This window comes from Coniosporium apollinis, assembly GCF_000281105.1.
Source record: "Coniosporium apollinis CBS 100218 chromosome Unknown supercont1.20, whole genome shotgun sequence".
Lineage (NCBI taxonomy): Eukaryota > Fungi > Ascomycota > Dothideomycetes > Coniosporium > Coniosporium apollinis.
This window is the reverse complement of record NW_006913282.1, coordinates 396,373-422,918: the sequence shown is the minus strand read 5'-3', so window position 1 is coordinate 422,918 and position 26,546 is coordinate 396,373. Positions and strand designations below refer to the sequence as shown.

General features: G+C 50.7%; 11 protein-coding genes across 11 annotated transcripts; 5 read left to right on the top strand and 6 right to left on the bottom strand.

Annotated features, from left to right (window-relative positions):
• Positions 1-2,918: 2,918 nt before the first annotated feature.
• Positions 2,919-5,023, top strand: W97_04631 (uncharacterized protein; the record flags this gene model as incomplete). The annotated part of the gene is made up of 6 exons (XM_007782520.1): positions 2,919-3,204; positions 3,256-3,437; positions 3,506-3,609; positions 3,675-3,814; positions 3,878-4,067; positions 4,126-5,023. The coding sequence occupies 6 exons, from the start codon at positions 2,919-2,921 to the stop codon at positions 5,021-5,023; spliced, it is 1,800 nt and encodes a 599-aa protein (XP_007780710.1).
• A 132-nt stretch (positions 5,024-5,155) lies between these two features.
• Positions 5,156-7,082, bottom strand: W97_04630 (uncharacterized protein; the record flags this gene model as incomplete). The annotated part of the gene is made up of 7 exons (XM_007782519.1): positions 5,156-5,627; positions 5,714-5,888; positions 5,944-6,302; positions 6,354-6,374; positions 6,429-6,549; positions 6,605-6,638; positions 6,705-7,082. The coding sequence occupies 7 exons, from the start codon at positions 7,080-7,082 to the stop codon at positions 5,156-5,158; spliced, it is 1,560 nt and encodes a 519-aa protein (XP_007780709.1).
• Positions 7,083-8,458: 1,376 nt separating this feature from the next.
• Positions 8,459-9,885, bottom strand: W97_04629 (homogentisate 1,2-dioxygenase; the record flags this gene model as incomplete). Its single annotated transcript, XM_007782518.1, has 2 exons — positions 8,459-9,758; positions 9,818-9,885. 2 exons carry the CDS (start codon positions 9,883-9,885, stop codon positions 8,459-8,461), a joined length of 1,368 nt encoding a protein of 455 aa, XP_007780708.1.
• A 346-nt stretch (positions 9,886-10,231) lies between these two features.
• W97_04628 (uncharacterized protein) lies at positions 10,232-11,251 on the top strand (the record flags this gene model as incomplete). The annotated part of the gene is made up of 1 exon (XM_007782517.1): positions 10,232-11,251. One exon carries the CDS (start codon positions 10,232-10,234, stop codon positions 11,249-11,251), a length of 1,020 nt encoding a protein of 339 aa, XP_007780707.1.
• Positions 11,252-12,316: 1,065 nt separating this feature from the next.
• On the bottom strand, positions 12,317-12,843 carry W97_04627 (uncharacterized protein; the record flags this gene model as incomplete). The annotated part of the gene is made up of 2 exons (XM_007782516.1): positions 12,317-12,700; positions 12,766-12,843. The coding sequence occupies 2 exons, from the start codon at positions 12,841-12,843 to the stop codon at positions 12,317-12,319; spliced, it is 462 nt and encodes a 153-aa protein (XP_007780706.1).
• Positions 12,844-13,087: 244 nt separating this feature from the next.
• Positions 13,088-14,137, bottom strand: W97_04626 (uncharacterized protein; the record flags this gene model as incomplete). The annotated part of the gene is made up of 2 exons (XM_007782515.1): positions 13,088-13,789; positions 13,841-14,137. The coding sequence occupies 2 exons, from the start codon at positions 14,135-14,137 to the stop codon at positions 13,088-13,090; spliced, it is 999 nt and encodes a 332-aa protein (XP_007780705.1).
• A 448-nt stretch (positions 14,138-14,585) lies between these two features.
• Positions 14,586-15,449, top strand: W97_04625 (uncharacterized protein; the record flags this gene model as incomplete). Its single annotated transcript, XM_007782514.1, has 2 exons — positions 14,586-15,020; positions 15,078-15,449. The coding sequence occupies 2 exons, from the start codon at positions 14,586-14,588 to the stop codon at positions 15,447-15,449; spliced, it is 807 nt and encodes a 268-aa protein (XP_007780704.1).
• Positions 15,450-16,115: 666 nt separating this feature from the next.
• W97_04624 (uncharacterized protein) lies at positions 16,116-18,723 on the bottom strand (the record flags this gene model as incomplete). The annotated part of the gene is made up of 2 exons (XM_007782513.1): positions 16,116-16,425; positions 16,478-18,723. The coding sequence occupies 2 exons, from the start codon at positions 18,721-18,723 to the stop codon at positions 16,116-16,118; spliced, it is 2,556 nt and encodes an 851-aa protein (XP_007780703.1).
• A 611-nt stretch (positions 18,724-19,334) lies between these two features.
• On the top strand, positions 19,335-19,945 carry W97_04623 (uncharacterized protein; the record flags this gene model as incomplete). The annotated part of the gene is made up of 2 exons (XM_007782512.1): positions 19,335-19,550; positions 19,655-19,945. The coding sequence occupies 2 exons, from the start codon at positions 19,335-19,337 to the stop codon at positions 19,943-19,945; spliced, it is 507 nt and encodes a 168-aa protein (XP_007780702.1).
• A 719-nt stretch (positions 19,946-20,664) lies between these two features.
• W97_04622 (uncharacterized protein) lies at positions 20,665-23,626 on the top strand (the record flags this gene model as incomplete). The annotated part of the gene is made up of 7 exons (XM_007782511.1): positions 20,665-20,798; positions 20,872-21,506; positions 21,560-22,070; positions 22,118-22,592; positions 22,644-23,189; positions 23,247-23,393; positions 23,465-23,626. 7 exons carry the CDS (start codon positions 20,665-20,667, stop codon positions 23,624-23,626), a joined length of 2,610 nt encoding a protein of 869 aa, XP_007780701.1.
• Positions 23,627-25,125: 1,499 nt separating this feature from the next.
• W97_04621 (uncharacterized protein) lies at positions 25,126-25,653 on the bottom strand (the record flags this gene model as incomplete). Its single annotated transcript, XM_007782510.1, has 1 exon — positions 25,126-25,653. One exon carries the CDS (start codon positions 25,651-25,653, stop codon positions 25,126-25,128), a length of 528 nt encoding a protein of 175 aa, XP_007780700.1.
• Between the last annotated feature and the right edge of the window lie 893 nt (positions 25,654-26,546).

Below are 26,546 nucleotides of genomic sequence, written 5' to 3'. Positions count from 1 at the left end.
TACCCTAGCCTTAATCGTTCCCCTTATATCTATTTAGTTTATTCTTACTTAAGTTCCTTTCCTTATTATACTAAGACTACTATTAGTAGATATCTTTCTAGGTCTTCTTTTTTTATTTAAGCTAATCGATTAAGTCTTCTATAGTAGTTAACGGTCCGGGCTATTAGAGGGTAAGCCTAAGTACTAGGTTAATATAGTTTTAGACTTAAACTAGTTATTCTTTAATAGTCTTAATACCTCTATTCCTTAAATTATGAATTATTAATAGGACGAATTCGGTAATCGGGCGGCTATTCTGGATATTTTAGAGTATATAGCGTTTATTCTCTAAAGCGTTCTAAGCCGCGGTAGAGTGCTTCTTATACTTATTAGTTAAGTATTTAATCTAGTATTTAATTCTATTACCGTTAGTTAGGTACTTATACTATATTAGGGAGAGTTAGTTAATATATTATTATTAGGTGGAGCCACGTAAGCACTTATAGAGGTTTATATAAATTACTTTAGCTAAATAGAAGATGCGAGCGTTCTTTACTATATTAATAAAGGGGTGGATACTTTAATAGTAGATCTTTCTATTCTTATTAATAAAATCTCCTCTAGAAAACTTCTTAGTATCTAGGTCTAGATTAAAGAAGCCGATATCTTTAGAGAAGAAATATTATTAAGGTTAGTAGTCTTCTTCCGCTTTTTCTATATTAGGTGTTAGGTAGGGTTAATAGTATAGTTCTTTCTAAGTACGTCTTAGCCTTTTAAAGAGCTAGTCTAAAGGAGTTGGAGCTATTAGTGGTTCGGCTAGGGTACTAAGCCCTACTTTAGTCTCCCTTATACGTCGATTCCTCTCTAGCTATTTCTAGTTAATAGACTCTTAGGTAGAGTTAATTACTTACTATAAGAGTAGCTATATAGCCTAGGTCTACTAAGAGGTAAAAGCTAATAGTAGATTCTTTACTAGAGGGACGTTGTAGTTAGGTCCTTCTTCTCTTAGAATAGACTTAGTAGGAGAGGAATAATAAGGTGGAACTATCGTCTCTTATATTATTAAAGGTGCTATATATTAGTATATAGGTTGATTCTAACTCTCAGTCCTTTATAGGCCCTTATATAAGGCTTAAGTAATAGTTAGGGCGTTGTCCTAAACTAATCGGTCCTCTAGTAATAACTTTAATAGAGGAAGGGGTTCTCTTAGGGCTTAGAAGGCGTCCTTATTAATTAGCTAATACTTACGCTTAAAGTCTTTTCTAGATGCGAACGGTTCTTCGAAGGCTCTTAATAATAAAATAGTAGAGAGTAGAGATAAGTTTATTATTACTAGTATAGTAGTATTAGATAGAATAATAGGTTGCGAGGTTTCTAATCTATAATCTAGCTAGAAACCTAGGGGCGCTAGTGTAGCTAGAACGGCTAGAGTTAAGGCTATAGGAGTTCTATTAGTTTTAACTAGGTAGTGTCTTTCTAGTATTCCTCTAGAAGTTAGTTTGTTATCTTACTCCTAGCCTAGGTAGAAAGAGAACTCTTTAATAAATTAAGTGTCTCTTTAGAACTAATAGAGGGTAAGATTAATAAAGTATTTACTATTAATACTAATTATCTAGTTAATTAGGTAGCTTAGTCCTCTAGCCTATTCTTAGATAGCCTTATCGAATATTAGGGGGAAGGGAAAGTAATTGATAATAAAGCCTTAGAGCTTATTAACCTTTTCTTTTATAATAATAGACTTATAGCTTAGAATCTCTTCCGTAAAGGCTCGGATGTAGTATATAGTCCTAATAGTAGCTATAAGTAGATCTAGGAGAATCTCTATTAAGGTAGCTAGCTTAAAGGCTTACTAGAATAATAGAGTTCCGTTAACTTAAGATAATAATAAGGTAATACCTTAAGTATTAAAGGAGATAGAAGTAAAAGTAGGAGTTAAGAGGGAGTAAGAGAAGAGAGAAAGAGAAAGAGAAGAGAGAGAGTATAGGTTAGTTAGTAGCAAGGTAGATGGATTTAGTGTATTACTAGTAAGAAAGGATCTAGCCTCTAGCTTGATTTCTAATTAGTAAGTTAGACCGTAGTTACTTTTTAAATAGGGCCTAGTAAATAAGGTTAGATCGAGAAAGACCTAAGACTATTAGTTAATTAAGGTCGCGATAGTAGTATAGCGAACTATATAGTAGCTAGTAAGTATCGAAATGAATTGAACCTAGTTAGTATCTTATTAGTGTAACTATAGAGAGTGCTACTAGGTTAGTACAATCGTGAGAGGCGCTAGTTTAGTAGAGTTAATGCAACGCTTTAGTCGGCTTACTAAATATAGTGCGGAAGTCTTTTTAGCGCTATATAGTAATAGCTAGTAGAGTCGATTAAATAGTCGAATCCTATAGTATACTTTTTAGCTACTATATATCACGATTAGATCTATATATCTCTAAATAGTTATAAATATATAATTAATTGAGTGATAGTCGCGTTGTCTTAATGCGACCGACTATATACCTATCGTTTAGTTGGCTCTTGCCGTCCAGGCCACCTCACCGTGGCCTGGACCGTGACAGATCTAGTACAAAGTTATACTCAATGAGAATTCTAGAGAGAAGAAGATAGTATTCTATTAATAACTCTAATAATTATCGCTTCTGGATGCTCGTTGCTTAGAGCCCCGTGGGGACAAAAATGGGCCCAGACTAATCTGTCCGGAATAGGCGGCCGCCGGGTCTTCCGGCGGCACTAAGGAACCCGGCGGCTGCTTGCTTAAAAATCGTCGGGAGTCTCCAGGTCCGACCACGCCCGCGCCAGACCAGGCCAGGCCGGAAAAGCCCGTGGTCGCTCGTGGAAGGTCTCACGTACTAGTATTTAGACCAATTGTAGATTAACTGAAGTCTTGTCGGTGTGTGATATCCGGTAAAGGGACCTCCAGAAGTCTCACCAGTGACAGCATGACTACTAATGTCGGCGGCATCGAGGTACTCTTTAAAGAAGCAAATCGTGACTTCAGCAAGCGTTGGTACCAATTTGGTCCATCCAAAGAAGTACTCGCCAAAGGATGGCAGAAAGCAGAAGGACGACGTGCATTGGATGAAGACTTGATCTTTGAGAGAGATTTTCGTATCCCTTTGCGAGACGGTGCTACGATCTGGGCGGATGTTTTTCGACCTGTGCCGTCGGACAATCAGCCTGTCCCGGCCATATTGGCATGGAGTCCTTATGGAAAGCAAGGCAATGGTGCGTCTCTCAACCGTTTCTGCCCCTTGACACGCTGAGTCTTTCCTCCAGGCTTTCAGAGCCTTGATAGGGTCCCCTGGCGGGCTGGAATACCAAGAGATTGGACCAGTGACCTCGAAAAATTCGAGGCTTTAGATCCGGCGGAATGGTGTCCTCGAGGTTATGCGACTGTCAACGTGGATTCTCGTGGCGTCTTCGATTCTGACGGAGACATGTTCATGCTAGGGACGCAAGTGAGCATGCCCAGAACTGAACATATCCTGGCACGATTTATCAAGCTGAACAACGTACTGCGATCTAGGATGGCCGGGACGGATACGATGCCGTCGAATGCATCGCTTCCCAGCAGTGGTGCAACGGAGCCGTTGCTTTTGCCGGTAACTCATACCTTGCTGCCGCCCAGTGGTATGTGCAAGCGGCAGACTGATTTTCTGGCTTATCAGACCGACAAGAACTAATTCGTCTTGCAGGTTTATTGCTGCGGAACGACCACCTCATTTGAAGGCCATTGCTCCCTGGGAGGGCATTGCAGACTATTATCGTGAACTGCTTGGCAGAGGTGGCATCCCGAACTATGCTTTTATTGACTATCGCGGTAGCGGCTACTGTGGTGTGACACACTCATATCCTTTGGCAGCATGTACAAATTGCTAAAACCTCTCAACCTATACAGGCAAGAACCGGCAGGAAGATACAGGTGCTATGACCCGTCAATATCCACTTTGGAACCAGTACTGGGACGATAAAAGTGCGAAGTTCGCTCAAATCGACGTTCCGGTTTACGCTTTGGCGAGCTTCTCGACGATGCTGCACACCGAGGGCACGATCAGGGGGTTCCTGTTCTCGTCATCAAAAGACAAGTGGTCCGTTGTGTCCGAGCTTCATGAGTCTTGAACAAACATTTCTGACTTGAGTGAATAGGCTACGGATCCATCACACTCAGGAGTGGTATGATATGTACCAGAAATGGGCAAACGATGACCTGCAAAAATTCTTCGATCGATACCTTTACGAAAAGGCCAATGACTGGGAGTCGACGCCTAAAGTGCGGCACAGCTTACTCGGGTTTAACCGCGACTGTATTGTGAACAGGCCTGAGTCCGTATACCCACCCAGCTACGTCGAGCATCGAATATTCTTCTTGGATGGCAAGACCGCAACGATGAACGAAGGCGGTGCTCCCGGCGAGCCTTCTTCGATCAGCTACCAATCCGACTCCTGGGATGACGACGGCGCGCACTTCGTCCACAAATTCAACACCTATACCGAACTGATTGGCTATTCCCAAGTCAAATTGTGCATGTCCTGCGCTGAAACCGATGATCTAGACGTCTACGTCATTTGTCGAAAACTCGATGCAGACGGCCAGCCATTGGTGCAGGTGAACATTCCTCTCGAGGCCCTCCCGGCAGGGACCACCGCCGAAGATGTCCCAAACCTGAACATTTTCAAATACTTGGGCCCCAATGGCAGACTTCGAGCTTCTCACCGGCAACTGAGCGCTGACCCGACCCTCACCAAGGAGCAGACCGCGATGCTTGCTCCCGCTGTAGCGTGGCATCCTCACGACAGCGAGGACAAGATCCCGCCGGGTCAGATTGTTTGTCTCGACATCCCACTGTGGCCCTCTGGCTTCATTTTCGGACCTGGGGAGTCCATCCGGCTAGAGATAAAGGGTCATGAGGTGACGCTGCCAGAGTTCCCTGCATTGGATCGTGTCCCCAGAAATCTCAACCGTGGCAAGCATGTCGTCCACACCGGGCCCGAGTATCCTTCCTCGATTGTGCTGTCCCTGGCCTCTGGGGATTCTGCTAGGTAAGGGATCAGGCAGCATTGAACTGTGGGCTAAACGGTGGACGGTGGATTCAGAAGGACAAAAACTGTCCACTAGGTAGATTAGACCATGTCTTCTAGATGATAGTCGAGAACATGTACCAAATGATGCTATATACTATGTTCCAAGAGTGTCGATCTCATGAGCCCACTCTGTCCAGAATAAAGCCTGCTGGGTGTCATCAAAAGGATAGGTGCTAAGCCAATCAAGGTCGCCCACATTCTCACCAAGATCATCACCGTCCATCGCATGAGACTGTAACAGTATGTCAACATTGTCAGATTCTGTTTGGTGCTCCGCGTTGACGGGAGGACGTAGCGCGCCATTGAGGTCCGCATCCTGGGACGATGAGGACTGTTGTGCAACCAAGGCCGGCTGGGGTACTTTTCTGGCTCGAGCGAGTGTTCGCTTGATGATGGCTGCCGCATTTCTGGCGACTAAACAGTCATCCATAGCTTCAAGTACCACAATCGCACGGTCAATGTGGGCGAAAAGATTCTTGAGTGCTTGCTGAGTTCTCGCAAGCTGACGAAAGACCACGGCGAGCAGTATGCTGACGGCAAACAAGGTATACGTCGAGTTGTACCACCTAAAAAAAGTTTACCAAGGGTCAGTTGAACGTTGTAAGGAATTTGCTTTTCGTCATTGGAGTGCTCGATGGCACAGGACACATACCAGGTCTGGAAGTAGTCGTCTGTGCAAAATGTTGAATACATCAAATCGATTGCACCTTCTGCAGATTGAATACACCGGCACTGGCATTCTCGAAGGAACGCGGCCTCCTCTGACCTGGCTGTTTTCGCATCAATCATGAACACGGCATGAATTACCATGCGAAGGTTGAGGTAGCCTGGAGCGTGGTCAGAATCAACTGGGTTCGAAGTGGAGTTGTTCCCAATGCTTACGAAGTCGTAACACGACTGACTGCTTCTTGGTGTAGCTGGCGAGGCGCCGCGGTTTCAAGCAAAGATCCGAGCCACTCTGGTGCTCAGACCGAAGATGTGAGGGAACTTGTTCGAGCCAATGCTCCAACTGAGCGTCGAGTGCTTTCGCTCGGTGGAGCTGTTGTTCCATTTCGCACGGCTGGGTGTACAAATCGAGCGCCACTTTTCGCATAATCCGCGACAGGCCAACCATGCATGGAACAATCTGCAGAACGTGAGGACTCGAAATTGATGCTCCTGAAGTTGCCGTGGGAAGATATTGTGTGTGGTATTGATCAGGACCGAGGCTATCGGGTCTTCCCAGAGCAAAGCTGGTCTGTCTATGCGTTTCTCAGTGCTGTGCTTTACTTTGAAATTGACTCTCACCATACATGTCAAGGCAGTAAACAGCCCTACTCAGCTTTAGCAACGTGGTCATGAAAGAGCAAAGACTCGGGATATCCTACCACCACGTTTTTGATGCTGCCGTTGAAGCCCGCGGGTCAGCTGCATCTAGACTGATGGGGCTCCGGTTGATCCCGATTGCCAACGAGGTTCTTGCCGCTTGGCCGGAATATAGGTATGCGACTAAAGAGAGGTGTGAGAGAGGACAACACAAGGAGCAAGGTCAAGCTCGGCATACCGTGAGGATTGAGCTCGTGCTGGCATATTTTGCTCTTCAGGCAATTAGTGTCGTTAGTGCTTAGAGCCGGTGCGGTTTCTCAGCTGGGATACTAGCTTACCATCATGTAAAAACACTGGACCATTTCTGCATCTGTTGCTGTGCCAAGTCGTATCACGACAGCAAGTGCGTCGTTGAACAGCTTGCGACTCCACGTGAATCGATCTGCTCCATATATTTCGGGGTTTTCGAACGTCATGACGAGGCTGCCCAAACTCAAAGTGGCATAGTAAAGAGCGACAAAGGACAAAGGCTGTTTGCCTGGTCTGTTGAACCACAGATCTTCGCAGCGAGCGAGAAACACCTCTTCTTCGAACAAAGGCTGGATGTGGTGGATATTGGAGAAGTAAGCATCGAGGAATCGCCTTGCTACGCGGAAATGAAAGCGGTCAGGGTTCAGGTCCGCCTCTCGTGGTGCCACAGGCATGCTGTGCGACATGTCGGGTTGGAAATCAGTGTTGTGCAAAAGTGAAGCCAACGATCGTTCCGGTGGTCCAGCTAAAGGACCCGTGGTCCGACAATTCGATAACGTTTCCACATGGCGGAGAAATGCGACCGATGAGGCCGACCCATAGAATTCTAGGTTGCTTGTGTGCAGGTTGGTATCCATCACGTCAGACGCAGTGTTTCGACGTGTGATTGTAGATGGGGTGCAGCTGTTCTCGTCCATGGTCGATGGAACAGATGCCGCGCCTTGCTGCTGGGTTTGACCAACAGCAATAGAGCGTGACTGTTGAACAGGACGCTCGTCGAGGGTCGCCGTCTGATTGACATTGTTCGGCAAGAAGTCGATGGTGCCCGATATGGGCCCTTGAGTGAAGCGTGGAGAATTGATGCTTGTAACATGTTGTTCAAACTGTGAAATTGGCATTTTACAGTGAGGTCAGCCGGGCAACATAATCTGAATCAGGGTGCACTTGCTGTGGTCTTTGTCTTTTATCACGGTAACCGCGCGAATATGTACACTCCAAGTCATGCTCTGTGCGATCTTGGGTAAGCCACATGGAATTGGTCCAGATACCGCACACACAGCTCACCAACGCAATAAGTGCATGGTCGGTCTTCGCTACAGCGGTTCTTTCTGGCGCGGCACACGTCACACGCCTGAAGTGCTCTTGGGCGTTTTGGTCTCCCAGCTTCTTGCATCGCGTGGGTATAATAACTTCGAGTCGTAGGTCAACGTGAGGGTGTGGCCTGGTAATTATGGGCTTCGAGAGATTGGGTCAGCAAACGACGGAAGATCATGCCAACATTGTTACTTGAATGGGAAGGAGCGGAGCGGCATGTACACATAAGGCTGGAACAGAATAGTGTGGAGGGAGAGTTGAGTTTCCAGGGAGGTTGTGAAGCTAGTTAAGAAGTACCTAAACGTCACAAAATGCGCCTCGGGCTCGGCCTACCTATTACGTAAGCTCGGTGCTTAGTACTATCACTCCCACAGTCGCCTAGAGTGGCACACTGATCGACTTTTCAGGCCTCTGTACAAGCATCCCTCATTGGCCCCTGCCGGGCCTAACTAGGCCCAAGTAATTTCTGTTCTCGCCTGCGCCACATCACATCTCACCTACACCATAAATATCTCGTACGATGACATCGCTATATCGCACAGGGTAGTGTAATTCGATGTCTGCCCAGCAATGGAGCGTCCTCGTTTGGTTGCTTGACGTTTCAAACAGACAGAAGGGGGTATGTAACAACGTACGACCTGTCATATATGCCTTATCGCAGACACATGATCCTGTTATTCTTCGATTTTGTGCAAGCCAGCAACACTGAGCATCATCGCCCTCTCTGGGATGCTGCAGTACGCAGCGCCTAATGCACTCCATTCTCGCCATTCGCTGCCGCCCTGGGCGGCTGGAAATAATCTCGAAGTCCTCCCCAACTTTCCTCGCAGTACTTTGGCTGCAATTTAGAACACTTTGTCAACCCCCAGTCTGTGATGCCAACCATATAACAGCTCTCGAACATGAACGCCATGCTCCCCACGCTCGCCTTGACAGGTACAAGCTCCTCGTTGGAGGCTTTGTCAAACGCTGCAGAGTCTGGGCCATGGCTGCTCATGCAATTGTGCAGGCTGGCCCCAGCTGCCTGAAAGCCGCCTTTACCGCCTCCCTTGGCGATATAAGAACCTTGGATCAGGCCCATGAACTCGCTCATGCAGTTGCGGTGGTAAGACGGAGGCCGAAAGGTATCTTCAGCCACGAGCCAACGAGGCGGGAAAATGACAAAGTCGGCGATGGCGGTCCCGGGATGGGCGTTGGACGTCGCGGTGAGAACAGTATTCAGTGACGGGTCCGGGTGATCATACGAGATGGTCTCGATGGTGTTGAAGCGACCCAGATCGTACTTATATGGGTAATATCTCCCTTCCCAAGCGACAACATCAAACGGCGTATGAGTTTGGCTGGTACAGAAGAGTCGGCCTCGGAATTTGGTGTATACCGTCCAGGTCGACTTGGTATCATAGGTGTATACCGCGACAGGTATCTGGAAATCTCGGGCGTTTGCTAAGCAGTTCGAACCTATGGGTCCAAGTTCGGGAAGCTGGAAGTGTCCATTGTAGATCTCCAGTACGAACCCCCTGATCGGCTGGTTGTCCACGAGATCGACTCGGTATCTGATACCACGAGGTAAGACACAGATTTCGTTGGGTCGAACGAGTAGCCGACCCATTTCCGTCCAGATATCAAGCGCGCCCAGCTGCGGCACAATGAGCATGTCGCCGTCGGAATTGTAGAATGCAGTCTTCTCAGCCATTGACCGGGTGGCGCCGTAGATATAGTAAGCGACGCCGTTCTTAAGAGCAGGATCACCCGCCCCGGCGACCATGTTCAAGCCTCGGATCCAGTCAACATCCGTGTTGACATCAAAAGGATCCCATCGGAGCTGATCAGGAATGTAATTGAACTTTGCTTCCAGACTGTTGTCACAAGGCACGGCCTCGAACGCAGCGTGAGATGCTGATGGAATGATGCGATACACCCATGTCTGTTGATTCTCCCACCGTGGCGCCGTAAATGAAGTGCCTGAGATCTTCTCAGCGTAAAGACCGTACGGACATTTTTGAGGTGAGTTCTGTCCGATTGGCAAGGCTCCTGGGATAGCCTCCGTTCTGGCCCAGGAGAGTTAGCCTTGCTGTGCATCAATAATACCAAATTAAACATCATCTACTCTAGATTGGCAAGGAAACCAGTCTGGTACGAATATCTCTTCGGTGTCTCGAAATTTGTGAGGGGCATCCTGACTACTGATCAAGAGCCTTAAACAGCGATGCTCCTGTGCTGTGGCACAAACTCAGCAGAAGGTAGATCTGCCTTTTTGCTATTCTGCTGAACGTACTGCAAGAGTCCACACAGACCATTTGCTGAGCTTGATCATTGTGTTGTCGCAGAGAACATCCGCCGGAAAACCCGTCGCAGTATCTCTCCCAACGGTCAATGGCGTTTTTCTGAGCTGAAAGGTTATTGAACACAGTAATGCCAACTAACAGTCTCATCAAACAGTATGGATACAAGCTCGGCATCATGTCTTAAAAGCCAATACGTGGCAACATGGACGTTCAGAGATAGCATTCAACAAAGAATCATGGCGACTCATGGCAGTTGGCTGGATATACCCAAGGGGTCGCACTTTTCGCTAGCAAACATACCATTTAGAATCATTACAACTTCACCTTCAGCCGAGAAGCATGCGGCAGTCGCTATCGGAGACCATGTCCTGGACCTACATGAGTTTGCGCGCCACCAAGGTTTCGTGGAAGACTTCGCTTCTGCCCATATCGCAACCTTCTCACAGCCTACGCTGAACGATTTCGCCGCACTTGGCCAGGATGTTCACGCCAAGGTGCGCAAGTACTTGCAAAATATCTTTGCAAAGGAAAGACCATTCCCTGGTGTCCTGAGAGGCAATATCGAAACCCGACGCGCGAGTCTCTTTCGGAGAGATCAAGTCACAATGCACCTGCCCATGAAGATTGGAGGGTACACCGATTTCTTCGCCGGCAAAAACCACGCGTACAACTGTGGCTGCATATTCAGGGGTCCTGCAAAGGCCTTGCAACCCAACTATCTCCATCTGCCGGTGGCCTATAACTCACGAGCTTCATCGGTCGTGCTTTCCGGCACGGATGTATGCCGACCTCTGGGACAATTCTTGGACACCCCGTCTACAACCGAGTCAAGCTTCGGGCCTTGTCGCCGGCTTGACATTGAGCTCGAGTTGGGGGCGCTGCTGTGCAAGGGCAACAAGCTCGGCAAGCCCATCAATGTAAATGAAGCCGAAAGACACATCTTTGGCTGTGTCCTGCTGAACGACTGGTCGGCTCGGGACACACAAGCCTGGGAGGCGGTCCCCTTGGGCTCTTTCAATGCCAAAACTTTTGCAACGACCATCAGCCCTTGGGTTGTGCTGAAAGACGCTCTGGAACCGTTTCATGCTCCCGGAGTATTAAATGATACGAAGCTGCATCCATATCTGCAGGAAGCGCGGGGGGAGAATGTCTATGACATCGATCTGGAAGTCGAGATGACAAGTAATTTGAGCGGGTGCCCGCCCTTTATTGGGATTCCGATGCTGACAAGAGCTCACTCAAGCAACCAATGGTGACACGGCAACTTTGTCCCGCAATCTCGTGTATTCCTTCGCACAGATGATCGCTCACCACACAATAGGAGGTTGCCCTCTAGAAGTGGGTGATCTAATCGGGTCAGGGACAATCAGTGGCACAGAACCTGGGACTCTGGCCTCCTTGCTCGAGGCTTCCAATGGGGGCAAACGGAGCTATGACGTATCCTCCACGATTAAGCGTACTTTCTTGGAGGATGGAGATCGTGTTACCATTCGAGGATGGTGTGGTGGCGACAATTCGGAGCTGGTAGGATTTGGTGAGTGTTCTGGAACAATCCTACCAGCACCCAAACCGTCATGGTTAGATACCTGAAGGACAGAACTTCAAGCTAGAGCTGGTCTTTTTCGTCATTGCAAATGAAGGGAGAGTGCTGGCACATCGTCCGAAGGCATTGACCGAGAATCATGGAGAATTGTGATTGTCCCGCCCTAGCCACCCAACGTAGAGGAATCAAATTTTGATGCCGCGAGGCCGAATGAATTGCTTGCAGGTCTAGACGCCTAAGACGCCTTCCGTGCTGAACTGTAATTGCCCCAGGTAGCCAAGCTTAATCCTGGAAGGGTGGAGCCTATCTACTTCGAGAGAGGATGTCTAGCAAGGTGGCCAGTCGTCCGCCGGGCGGTCCGCCCTCACCCGCCCGCCCAAAAGGCAAGATACTACCCGCCCGCCCAGATATAGCCGGCGGTCTAGTGGGCGAGTCGCCTAAGAGAATCATAGATTTCTCATGTTAGATCTTAAGATAAAATAAGATAAGATAAGATTTAGGTAGATCTATCTTTAAAATAGGCTTAAAAGGGCTAAAACTCTATTAATAAGCTAGGCGCGCCCGCCCGCCGGATATGCCTTAGCTGCCCACCCGCCGGGAGCACTTCGAATTAGCCGCCCGCCCGCCCGCCCGTCTAGAGCCTCTGGGCGTGGGCCGACGGGCGACTGGCCACCCTGATGTTTAGACATCCGGACTGATCTGGTCCGAGCAAATCAGCTCCGACTGAGAACGTGGGGTGTACAAACAACATCGGAATGGTCTTACATGGATTAATAAACTATCTTTCGATATGTTTTGTGGTGGTGTCGGTTTGCTCGAACCACTTCTTAAGACAAGCTTTGTCGCGCACGCGAAAGCCGATCTTGAAGGCCTTTGGCTCAGTGGACAATCCCGATGGGTTGGCGTTGCACTCGAGAGGACCCGTCAAGATTGGTCTTTGCGATGTATCCGCGGCAGGCAACACTTCGAATGCAATGAGCATGCGTACGAACGTGATGTACATCTCCCTGTACGCCAAGTGCGAGCCGGTACACATGCGCGAGCCCGCTCCAAAGGCAAAGTATTGCGTCCCTAATCCTTCTGGGATGTCCAGGAATCGCTCTGGGCTGAATTCTTGGGGAGACTTGAAATGGCCAGGATCAAAGTCTGCCGCCCAGGCGTTCTTATTAATACAAACGCCCGTCAGCACATCACGGAAACTCTAGTAGTATATCGATCACCACTTACCATAAGGAATGTAGTGCCAGCAGGAATGGTCGCACCTTGCCACACGACGTCTTTGACGCTTACGCGTGGCAGAGACATAGGATGACGGTCTAGAAGCGGAGCACCTCTTCGCAAAAGGCTTTCATGTACTCGCACTTCTCGTCCTCCAAGCACTTTTCCCAGGCATTTCCGTCTGGGTATATCTTGTGAATGTCGTTGAGGAGTCTTTTCTGAAGCGAAGCACCCTGAGGGCCTGAAAGAATGCCAATACCGAGTAAGATACAAGCAGGCATCGTGTTGAGACCCCCTGCGATCATAGTCACGCAAATTGATTTTATTTCCGCTACATCAGATGGTCAACAGATGTTTGAGAGGATAGGTATTTTGTTGCGAAGAATTCCTTACCATGGGTGAGCTTGCACTCGGGATCTTGCAGAATGTTGCCTGTGATGCAAGATACATGAGTTCCCATTGCTATCCTGTCCTTGAGTTTCTGCAACAGGTATTCGAGGTAAACATCTCGCCGGTGCCGAAGATCGGATGCTTCGTTCGTTCTTCTGGGAAAAATTCTCAACAAAGGTACAAAGTCCTGCCAGTTGTTGCTTGTGCTCCGGAGGGTGCTGATTCCGCGTTCCACGTTGATGATCTCGCGCAAGAGCTCGTTGTTAACGGAGCCGTCGATGCGAAATCCATACCCAAGAGTCAAGCTGAGGTTCAGGGCGAGTCGTTGAAACAACGGATAAGGGTCAAGGTCCACTTGTGCGTCACTGTTACCCAGTTGCTGCACAAGCTCCTTGATACTGACATGGGATTCCAAGTCGACAAAAGGCATGTAGGAGACAACGGCTGGTCGATTCAATGCAGTGGCGGCGGCTTTCCGTCGTCGCTTACAGGACTCGTCCCATGGCGAGGTGCCGATGGTGAAGCCTTGCGAAGATGAAAGAACGTTATGAAATGTGTGCAACGTAGGCCGAGATATCAGACTAGACTGGTTGTTGATCCAGAGTTGCTTGATAGACTCGAAGCTGTTTGCAACAACGAATCGCTGGAACCAGGTCAATCGCCACGCCTTTATTCACTATATGAGAGGACTTACCTTATTTCCCAACCTAATTTGGAAAACGGGTCCATACTTCTTTGACAACTCTGCCAAACGTCGTGGCTGTTCAGTGCCCAGCTGGACGAGGTTTCCCACCATCGGAGGGCCGGGAATGGACGGTAGATGTTCAATGAAAGGTACATCTGTGCTATCGGACAGCCAGAGAATCAGGAGGACGAGTGCACCGCAAATGACCACCCAGCTTGAGAAAGAAGTCAAGCGGTCGCCCAATGGGGTTATCGCTCGGAACTTGGCTGCTGCAACCGGCAGCACCTCTGCAACCTTGTCATTCATGACTTGTAGGCGTTGAACAGCCTTGGCTCGCTACTCTTCCGTAAGATGTCGGGACCATGAGGCTTTTGAAGAATCACAATTGAGGCACTACATTCGACACGTGCAGTCTCAGTAATGGATCTTGCGAACCAAACTGAATCATTTCGGGAAGCATCAATGAACCACGCCATAGAAAGACGGAACATCCGGCGGAGCTGTCCCAAACTGAAATGCCGGTCCGGTACCGATCCGAGGATTATTGGTAAGCACTTCATGGCACTTCAAGCTCCTGGCCTTGACTCTCAAGGCGGGATGTTCTGCATCTTATCCCACTGGTTTGTCCGTGTTCTTGATGAAACACCAGCACCCCTCCGTCAGCTTTGGAAACTCTAATTTCCAAATAATTAGCGGCACGTCTGAGTGAATCTGAGCTGTCTCATCCAAAGAATTACTTAACGTGATTGTGACCATGTCAAAACCTTCGATCATCTTCATTCCCGGCTCGTACGTTCTGTTGCCGGTCTACCAACCGCTCTTCGATGCCGTCTCCAAGGCAGGCTATGAGATCAAAGGCATCCATCCGCCCACCGTCGGGCTAAGCAGCCGGCAAGGCAGAGATGGCCCGGCACCTTCCATGTACGACGATGCGGCGGTGATCGCACAGGAGGTCGAGAAACTCGCAGACCAAGGCAAAGACGTGATTCTAATGGGCCACTCGTATGCTGGTATTCCGATGTCCCAAAGCACAAAAGGACTGGGGAAAGAGGAGAGGAAGGCGCAAGGCAAACCCGGAGGGATCGTTCAGCTCGCTTACATATCCTGCCTTGTCCCTGCTATTGGAGATTCAGCTGTGTCTCTCCTGAGCAGGTTTCCCAACGAGAAAAGGCCTCTCGTCTCCATTGATGTAAGTATCTTAATAATCGCCAACTGTACCTCGTCTATGTCTGACAAAAATCCTTAGGAAAATGGCTGGATGCTAATGGAGGATCCGGCAGCGACCGCTGGAACGATTTGTCAGAAGTTGCCTCCTAAGGAGGGCGAGGCTATCGTCAGGGACTTTGCAAAGCATTCGGCGCAGAGTTTCGGCAACGAATTAACATTCGCTGGATACAAGGACATTCCAGCATCGTACTTGTCGTGCGAGGAGGACTTAGCCGGTCCTCCTGATCTTCAGAGAGAGATGATTGCTATGATTGAGAAAGCGAGCGGTCGAAAGGTTGATGTCACGAGCATTAAGGCGGACCATTGCCCGAATTTGACCGCCGAGAAGGAGACGATTGAATGGGTTCTGAACGTCGCCAAGAAGGAACAAGAGAGCCAGCAAGCCGCTTGATTTGCTCTTCGCCGCGACAGAAATCGGTCCTGAAGACTCAACTGTGGGCAGTGTGTCACGCATGTCGTCGTGAAAGCGGTCGCTAGATGAGAAAGTAATGCTGTAATCATTAAGAAAGAAGAGATAGATGGTGACAAAAGTCTTCGTTGATCAACAGGCCATTTGGAGATGATCACATGTTGTACGGGCGCAGTTATCGACAACGGGCGCGAATAAAATCCAAAATCGATGGTGCAAGGTTTGGGTCGCCAGCAGGACTGACAGACTATGGACGAAGCAGACGTTTTCATGCGGACATGATCGTTGGACCACGTGAAAAATACTGTACCCACGTCACGATGTTTTTGCGCTTGCTGGAATACTATCGCGGCATACTCTTTCTAACCACTAACCGTATATTGCCGCAGCGTCCTGTAAGCGTCTATCAAACCGAACTACAACATGAAATGAAGAGGATACATCCACCGTTTCGAAGCTGAAATGACTTTCTTGGTTATTGCAATACTCAACAGCCGTCGTAACAATGATGGTATGCACAACGGCACATTGCCAGCGCTGCCCCAAAGCTTGTGTGCTCCAAAGTCCATAAAACGGATATCAATCCAACCCGACAAGATATCCAATCCGATACCTGAACGCCTCGCTATTTCACGGTAACCAAACCGTCTAAACAAACTCGTCGTCCATAATGCTGTAGTCCGCTTCCATCGTGGCCTGGACGACCTGCGTCGTGTAGCTCGCCACTGTTTCCGCCATGGTTTGAAAACTACTGACGTTTTCCTCCTCCACCACCGCCTCACACAACGCCTGGTAAATGCTTTCAAAAAACCACTGAAGTACGCCAAGGATTGGCCTCCACAGCCAAGCGAGCGGCCGAAACAGAATCGTGGTCGTGACGAAGGGTAATCGCGGGGCGTCTGGATTGACGCCGTAACCGACCATAGTGCGGGCGTAGCGCGGTTGACAATACATGCTACTGCAGCGAGGTCAGATGTGGATGCCGATATAACAGCTGCGGGCATACATACCACAGTACACTTTCCGACAGTAACCAAGTGAGCAATATCAATGAAGCAAGTCCCAGTCCGGTAAACTTCATGCGGCCGTTCCTATCTTTATCATAGAACAAGCTCTTGCGTGCCGGCCAAACGCCCGAGAATGATGAGCTCCGCGCAGAAACAGCAGAGCATCCGCAGCGCTTGCATTGCCCCGTGACAGCTGGAACGTTGTTGACCTCCACCACATCAGCATGGTGCTCAGCCACATCAACCTGGTGCTCGACCCGCTTGATACCGCGGCCCGCATCTCGTATGCTGGTCCTTGCTGATTTGAGACGAGTGTTCATGGTCTGCAGGATTTGAATTTCTTGATACCGGTCCCGCTCGGCCGCCGTCTTGGGCGCGCCAGCTGGGAGTTGCAGCCCCATTAAGGTGTCTTCGTCGAGCTGCAGATTCGTTGTGTCGTCGGGTGACGAGTGAATCAGGTCCTCCAGCGAATCGATCGTGGAATCTCCGAGCGTGTCCTCCTTGCCTTGGCTTTGGTGATTGGACTTTGCTCTGTCAATGACTGCTTCTAGCGCAGACGACGGTAGCGCTTGCTTCTGCGGCTTTGGAGGTTCTTCTATCGGTGCCTTCCGCTCCGTCTCTAGTAGTGATTCCGCGGTCTTAGACTTTATCGGGGATACTGATCTGCTGCTGCTTGATGAAGAGTGCGGGAAGAAGCGAGCTTTGCTCGTTTCAGGCGCAGGCGTGTTGACCCAGGCGCCAGTCACTTTGGGTGTTTGTACGTCCGCTGGTTTTTGGGGAGAGGGAACCGATTCTGTATTGATCCTTGTGGAGTTGGGCTCGGAGAGTAGTGGCGGATCTGTACTTGGCGGATCTATTCTAGGCGGATCTCTTACATCGCCTTCACTAGCTAGGTCCGCTTCTGGCGATATGTTATCGTCTGGGATCGCGTTTTCTTCTGGAATAGGGTCGGTCCTCAACTCGTCATTCGGGCGCTCTTCGTCGCCTTCGGATGGGGCTTTCTGTTCCTCAATGTTCGGAAGCTCTTGCACGCTGTTCGAAAGCGTGCCTGGTTGAGATCTGACAGAAGCCCGATCGCTAGCAGCAGCTTCGAAACCCCTCTTCGGACTCGGACTAGCACTCGTCGCCCGAGCTAGTCTCCTGAGCAGATCCTGAGAGTCGAGTCTTTTGTGACCCGGTCTCTGCGGGGTTGCTTGCGCCTTGGCCTGAATATCCGGGTTGATGATCCCGACTGTTTCCGTGCTTTTCTTGTAAACTAGGATTGGAGAATTCGGCGCCTGGTTCTCATCTCCCATCGCCAGCGGTGACCTTGGCTTACTCTGCCCTCTTTCTCTGCGCTTCGGCAACGCAATGTCTTTCCGTGCTGGCTGAGCTTCAAGATCGTCACGCTGGACAAGCCGAGGAACTCTCGTGGATGATGGCGATGGATGGTGTTCTGGTGGTTCATCTTCCTGGACCTCAGTGATTTCAATTGCCTGGCTTCGAGCGATGGCTTCTTCCTTAATACTTTCGATTTCGCGCTGAAGGATTTCATCCAGGAGCCTGTTCTTTGGAATAATCGGTGTCGAAGCTAGTAATGAACCCATAGTGAGATCCTCGCTAAGCTCCCACTCCCGGATCCGATCAAGCGAGGTGTTCATCCGCTTCCCCGCAGATGGCGAGGCCTCAGCGTGCCTTCCCTCGAGAGCTCTGTTGCTCCCGGTAGAGGATACGGGTATATCTGCTGCAGCTGCAGCCGACCACCCATTGCTGCCTAGGCCACCGTCTCTTGCATCTGCCGTCCGTTGAGGATATAGCGCGTCTGTTTCTGCACTCGGCTCTCGTCTCTCATCTTGTACGTCCACTTGCAGTATACGGCGCATCCAGGTATTCCTCTGCCTGCCTTTTCTCCCCCATCCCTGCGGTGGGCGCACCGGAGGGTCTGATATCTCGCTGCTGCTGACGCTGATTGGACTGCTGAATTCTCTCTGAGCAGCCAGATCGTCGCGACCTATCGACCGCTCCAAGTCCTCCTGGCGCTCCAAGTTCTCCAACGTCAGGCCTATGCGGGGGCGAGGTCTCGCTTTTCTGAACGGCTGTCCACCCCGCCGAAGCGCGTCGCGAATGCGCTGCTCGTCCTTGGCTCTTTGTATAAGCAATCGTCCAAACTCGTCGGTATCGCTGTCATTCTCGAGGGAGGTGAGTCCGGAGAGTATGGTGTCGCTGGATGCACGGGTGCCATCGTCTTGTGTTCCTGTGCGCTCGTCCATGTAGCGGTCGCTAAGAGCGCCGACTTTGGTGTTATACGTGTATCTTAGACCAATGATGTTCACTGAGGTTGGAGGAGGGGGTTTTGGAAGGTAGATGGCGCTCACTCGAACGATTTCGTAGCGAGTCTCGTTTGCATGTTATGGGCGTAAAGTCGCGAAAGTTACTTTGAGGGCTCGTTGTGTTGATGGTGATGGTGATGCGCGCCGCGGCAGCTCCTCCCGCGCTGTATCGGTTACGGCTTCCCCGCCAGCAGTGCCAAGGAAGGTCCGCCAAGCGTCGGGTCACGTGAGATTGATCGTAGGGCTTAGCTTCAGATTGCCGACTTGCTAGCGCCAAACACCCGCGTCTCTCTCAAGATGGCTGGGAAACACCAGCCTCCTCCACGCCTTCGCCAGCCATCACCATGCGCGCCGCCGGCCTCGCCCTCAAGATGGGTCCCATATATTCTAGTCGCGTGCGCTTAGCCTGTAGGTTCTTAGAGACTGATATAGCCTCTTCCAAGTCTACCATATCAGATCTGAAATCACACCTCGCCGTACTCAAACTCATCGCATCTTCATTTACTCTCACTAGCACAATCACACAGCGCCAACATCAATACTCAAAAGCCATGCACATCCCAAAGTCACATGCTCTCGTAGCTCTCTCTGTGTTCGCGGTCATCTCAGAAGCTCTCCCGCTTGATCAGCGCCTGCAGCAGCGTTCCAATGCACCGAGGCAGGCCAAAGACTATTCCGTTGTCAACGTCGACGGCAGCAGTTCAACGGAGACCTCAGCAGCTGCTGCTACGACTGTCGTCAACACCATCATAAGAACCGTCATTCCGGTACCTGCTCCCACGACAGTAGTCGTGACCACGGAGGCCGCGCCTCAGCCCACCTCGCTCCCTTCGACTTCCACCGAGCCCGCAACGTTGCCGGCGGTCCCCAGTACAGAGACCCGAACGTATTCAACAAGATCCACGTCGAGCGCAACAAGCAGTTCACTGTCCGCACCACCTCCACCTTCGAGCTCGTCACCTACAAGTCTTCCCGCCTCCGCGCTGACGTCTTCGTCTACGGTCCTGGCTCCCTCTCCAACTCCCACCCTCTCATCTTCAGCCATCGACATTACGACAACAACGACTACCACGACAACTTCTTCAATCAGCGTGGTCACTCTGCCGGCGTCAACAGTCACAGTGATTTCTACAGCGCCGCAGCCCACAACATCATACTATGACGACGGCATGTGGCACACGCGGTATCCAATCCGCACTTGGTGGGATGCCGCCCCGAGCGCTATTGAAAGTTCTTCCTCCACTGCAGTCCTTGCCCGAGGAGCAGCCGCCACGGAAGTTGCTGTTGTGAGCTGGAACATCACACAATCCTGAGGCATTGGACACGCACGTGTGGCATACGACAGTTTTCACGAGTCTTCTCTTCTTGACGATATTTTGATCAGACTAGCGTCTGAACCTCAGGTGCTTCGCATAGTCACCCGGGTTTCGGCGGTACAATATGAGTCTAATGGTGCCACGCATCTTAGATGGCTTAATGGATAGACGGTTTGGGTTTGTCTTATTGGGAGGGACGGTATAACCGGCAGAAGCATTAGATTGGAGTTCTCGGCACAGTGCATAGCGGTTAGGTAATTTAATGATCCAGTGATGGCAAAAAGATCCTTATCCCTTCGCTCCAGCTTCACTATACTCAATCAAATGCAGACCGTGACAATGCTTACGGCAAGATCTCCAGTACCACATGACAGTGCTGAGATCTTTTGAAAGTGCAGCCTCAATGAACGCGCGGAGTGTGGTGTTGTTGATAAGATTACGAGTCTCTTGAGATCAGCCCTGTAGAGTCGACCAACGTCAGCTTGGCGGAGGTCACCTAAACATACAGAACGACCGCCCACACACTACAAGCCAACAACCGTATCACCGTAACCTCAAGGTAGCAATGGCGTCGCCGCCGGTAGTGGAAGATCAAGGCCGGTTGCTCGAAGATGCTCTGGCTGTTGTACGGCAGCAGACGGTGCTAATGCGGCGATGCCTTGAGACACCCGGAAAGCTGATGGATGCGCTCAAATGCAGGTACGTGTCAAGCCTATAACACATGCTTACAGACTTGCGTAAAGGCACGCTGCTCACGCTGATGGATTCTCAGTTCCACCCTAGTATCAGAACTCCGCACGAGCAGCTTAGGGCCGAAGCAATACTATGAACTGTACATGGCTGTATTCGATGCGCTGCGCCATCTCTCAGTTTACCTACGAGATAACCACCCTGTCAACCATCTCGCCGACCTTTACGAACTCGTCCAGTATGCCGGCAACATCATCCCCCGTCTTTACCTTATGATCACGGTCGGAACGGTCTACATGGCTATCGAGGATGCGCCGGTCAAGGAGATAATGAAGGACATGATGGAGATGAGTCGAGGAGTACAGCATCCAGTGCGAGGGCTGTTCCTGCGGTATTACCTTTCAGGACAGGCGAGAGACCATCTGCCTACCGGAAGCGGTGATGGACCGGAAGGGAACCTCCAGGACTCGATCAGCTTCATTCTGACAAACTTCGTGGAGATGAACAAGCTCTGGGTACGGCTGCAGCATCAGGGACACTCGAGGGAGCGGGAGCAGAGGACGAGAGAACGACAGGAGCTCCAGTTGCTGGTGGGGAGCAACCTCGTGCGGCTAAGCCAGTTGGTGGACCTGGACAACTACAAGAAGATATTACAGCCTCTTCTCGAACAGGTCGTTCAATGCCGGGACGTCCTAGCGCAAGAGTATCTACTAGAAGGTGAATACGGGAGTGCGCCTTTACACTCTGTTTGCGCTAACACATGGCGACAGTGATAACACAAGTCTTCCCTGATGAATACCACCTGCATACTCTGGACCAGTTTCTCTCCGCGACTGCTCGCTTGAATCCACACGTCAACATCAAGGCAATCGTGATAGGGCTGATGGATAGGTTGTCCGCTTACGCCGCAAGAGAGTCGGAGTCGGAGTCACCAGAGGAGCGGAGAAAGGCAGAGGATGACGCGACGACCAAGCTCTTAGAGAAGCTGCGGATGTCCAAAGAAAGCAAGCCCGCGGACAAACCGGCACAAGAGAATGGGGATGCGCCAGAAGCGCGTCCTGCTGAGAGCGACGCTGCGTCGACAGCAACATCTACCACCGCGGTCGAGCCACCAGAGGAGTCTGCACCCACAAATGGCGAGAGCAAGAGGAGTCGCGGCATTCCAGACAACGTAAAGCTCTTCGAGATCTTCCACGAACAAGTTGCCAGTCTGGTCAAGCTACAGCGGTTACCAATACAAGACACAATAGCTCTGCTGGTGTCCCTAGCAAACCTCGCCCTGTTAGTTAATCCCTACGGTCAGAGAGGAATCAAGCTGATGTCAGTAGCAACATATACCCTGAACGGCTGGACTACGTCGATCAAGTCCTAGCCTTCGCGAACGAAAAGGTCGCGCAGTACGCCAACAGTGCTGACCTCCACGCCCCAGCTACGCAATCGAGCATTCTAAATCTCCTACTCGCCCCTGTCAAAGCATACTTATCCTTGTTCACCGCACTAGCGTTACCAAACTTCATTCCCCTATTCCAATCGCAGCCGTATTCTACTAGACGATCCGTGGCGGGCGAGGTTGCCCAGAGCTTGCTTCGAAACCAGACCAAGATTGACACAGTTGAGAATCTCGAAGGCGTGCTGGAGATACTCAAAGTCATCATCAAAGAAGGTACACAACAGTCTGCAGGATACCAAGGTGGCCCACTTCAAAGGAAGGGCATGGAGACGGACGAAACGATAGACGAGCAAGGATGGCTAGCACGGATAGTGCATCTCATCCAGAGTCCGTCAAACGATACACAGTTCAAAGTAAGCCTTTTGCCAATGTGACATCATGATACAGGCTAACACCCGCTTCAGCTGCTTCAAACGGCACGAAAAGCCTTCTCAGAAGGCAATGAGCGCGTCAAATACACCACACCCGCCCTGATCACAACCTCCATCAAGCTCGCGCGTCGCTACAAAACTCGAGAACACCTCGACGACAACTGGTCCACCCAATCATCTGCCCTCTACAAATTCATGCACAGCACGCTCTCCACGCTCTACACCCGCGTAAACGGCGCCGCCGACCTATCTCTCCGCCTCTTCGTCGCCTGCGGCCAAGTCGCCGACCAAAACGGTTTCGAGGAAGTCAGCTACGAGTTCTTCGCACAAGCTTTTACTATTTACGAGGAAGCGATCAGCGATTCGAGGGCGCAGTTCCAGGCCGTATGCATCATCGCCAGCGGGCTCCACACCACGCGGAACTTCAGCAAGGAGAACTACGATACGCTCATCACGAAGTGCGCGCTACATGGCAGCAAGCTGCTCAAGAAGCCGGACCAGTGCAGGGCGGTGTATCTGGCGAGTCATCTGTGGTGGGCGACGGAGATACGGGCGAAGGGGGAGGAAGATACAAAGACGGTAAGTTCATATCCGCGCTGCTTGTGTTCAGACGCAGTCGCTAATGCGAGGGAGCAGCTCTACCGCGACGGTAAACGCGTCCTAGAGTGCTTACAGCGCGCGCTTCGAGTAGCAGACGCGTGCATGGACACAGCAGTCTCCGTCGAGCTGTTCGTAGAGATCTTGAACAGATACGTCTACTACTTCGATCAGGAGAACGAAGCGGTACGTCTCACGCTCCACATGAGCCGCTCGCTCAGACTTGGGAGCGTGACAACTGACACGATCCTTTACAGGTGACGACGAAATACCTCAACGGCCTGATAGAACTCATTCACTCGAACCTGCAGACCAATGAAGCGACGTCCTCGCTCGAGAACCCGCGGAAGCACTTCCAGAGAACGCTCGATTACATCGCGTCGAGAGAGTACGAAGGCGTGATCACGACACCAAAATGAAGGGGCTCCACCCGCGATTCTGCAGCTGGGGAAGGGTGATTCGGTTTGGGATCATCCTTGGGCGAGGCATAGCGACCGTACATATTATACACCGGCAGCCGAGGGCGACGTTGCCGCGGGTAAAGCGGTTGCTCTTCGGAGTGACTGCAGCCTGAACTTTTCTGTATGTTACGAGGGCAGTGCGAGGGTCAGGGCGCATGTATTCAAAAGAGACAGTGGCATTACCACTACAGGTCATCTTGGTTTGTAACCCAATATCGAGCACTCCGTGATCACTATCTTTACATCGACTTCGAGAGTCCACCGTAGAAGCCAGTACAAGGTCCGGCGAATTCGAGAGGTAGGCGATTGGGACCATGTGGCCGAAGGGTTTAGCGGGCCTGCGAGGAGCTGCGACTTCCTTTGCCTTTCCAATCGGCAATGTGTCGCTGGTGCTCTCCATCTTCACAACAAGCGTTTCCGCACAGTAGATCGTTAATCTTTGAAACAAACATCACTCAGCGCAGTCACGCATATGCAACTCTCAATGGTTGTCACGGCTTAATGCGGTTTCACTTAGGATACATTGAATCGTTGTTTACGGGACCGAACAAGCGACAATGTAACGTGGCTGCCAATCGGCGGATAGTGTGTAAAACGAGGACATGAAAGTTAGGTCTTCTCCACGATGGAACACAGTGCTATACACATGACTCAAGGTAATCCTGTTCTGCCCCTCCGTCCATATGCTGTACCGCCCCTGCTCATACCATCGCGCAAGAGGATTCCTTACTAGACTGAGGACCGGACTCGCACAAGTAATTCCAAAGGGGCCATCGGGCCATGACCGTGGAAGTTGTGATGTAGATTGACCCAGTCTGCAAGGATGTCAGTCTCGATCCGATCATCCTGAAGGTAGGATGCATACTATTGATTCCCACCACCGACCACCGAAGGCACACGTCGGCATTGCTGCACAAACACCGGCGATTCACTGCAACAACCATGCGTGCTGGTCAACGTCATCATGAACCTGGAACACTGCGGCTCCACAAAACGAGTGAAGTACCATCGCGCGTAGATTTACGCGTACGTCGGTTGTCGTTGCGCTTCTGGACAGTCCGTCTTGGAAGCCACTCCAGCACCATTCGGTGAAGACCTCCAGCATTGTGACCTCTTCATCAGTCCACTGCCAATTGACCCGCTCGCGTGATTTCAGCCAGTGGTGTTCATCGCCACTTCGGGTCCGTGTCCCATACAGTCGACATACTAGCCTACGCAGCTATGTTCACTGGTCGCGGCACGGCAGGTGATCTTCGCAGTACAACACGTACGGCTTTGCCTCGTCCAGACTCCAGTTGGATCTGCGTCCTCATGGCCGTCCGGAAGGTACTCCGGAAAGTGTGCCTCTGGAACATGTTCATCTGGAGCAGCGTCCATTGAATAGTGCAGGGTCCTTGGCAGGCTCAAGAGTCGACCTGTAAGGCTGTCGTGGGCCACTGTACCAAGCCTCGAGTGGACTAGCCAGAGCACGCGGTAAAGGTCAGCGCACCTCCCGAGGGGCACCCCCTATTCGCATGATCGTGCTTAGGGGCGAGGTAGGATTGACGGCAGTGAACATCCCCCGGCCGACACTCGAAGCCCTTGCACGTCGGGTTGTCGATTTCCAGCTTTGTGCCTTCGTGGACGAACGGACATCCCCAGGGGTTGTGCGAGTAGCAGTTGACGGCCGACATGTCGTACTGGATGCGGCCGTCATCGTGTACGGTGTACTCGACCTGGTAGATGTCGTTCTGCAGGTCGCCTTCGTCGTGCGGGTTGGTCGATAGCTTGATGGATGGACCGCTCCCATCCGCCTTCTTGTAGTAGGCCTCGCTCCAAGCCGCGCCGGGGACGAGGGTGACTCGTGCACCTTGACGGTCGCCCACGGACCACAGGAAGATGTTGTACGGGCATGTGTTGATCACCGTGACCGACCTCGAACGAAAGGGTGTCGCGGCTGCGAAGAGGGCGAGATTAAGCAGCGTAACAGCGACCCTGAAATGCATGGTGGGATACTCGGTCTTGAGGCTGGGTTTGGTATGCGTAAGCGTAATCCACTGAAGAGATGGAGCATGTATACTGACATTGGCTTTGATAGTGTATCTGACTTCGGTATTCTGACTTGGGTTTGTCGGTGAAGGTGGTGAGGGACAAAAGCGAATGGGCTGACTTGACAGCTTGATGGGTAAATCCGAAACGACTGCTATGGAGCTCGGAGTGAGTAGTAAGGAGTGATGAGTGATGAGTGATGAAACGAGGAAGGCCGTCGAAAAACGATGTATGGATGCTGAGAACGAAGAACGATGCTGGAAGGATTTTGGACGGGAGGAACGGCCTCTTTATGGTGGATTGTGGACTGGGAAGTGTTGGCAAGAGGGTCTGGGGCAGGAGGACCTTATCATCTTGACTGTGTCCACTTTGTTGACTCCACCTTCCTATCTGAACCGTGGATGTAGTCGGAGTGCAATGAGGGGTATACCTCAATCAAGGGAAGTGCGACTTTCTAGGTCATCTCTTGAATCAGGAACGAGTTCAAACTCGACTCCATTGGCGTAAAGAAATACTCCGTGGTTGTTCTTGCATCACGAATTTCTAAGCAGCGTACTGCGAGAGGCCTTCCCTGTGTGTGGCACATGGGATTCATGATCACACAGAGGCTAGAATGGCCATTAATGTTTGGGCAATGACGAGATGAATTGCACACTGTTCTCAGAAAGAGCCAATGTCTAAGCCGTGACGGTGCCCGCAAGCAACATCGAACAGGGAGGCTGAGTAGTTCTTGCCTGGAAACCATGGCGCTTGAGCCGCAAACTAGGAAGTACCTCTCATGGCCTTGATCCTGCAGTTCGAAGATTGGAATTTTTTCAGTGACGAGAGCAACTGCTCGACCGTTGCTTCT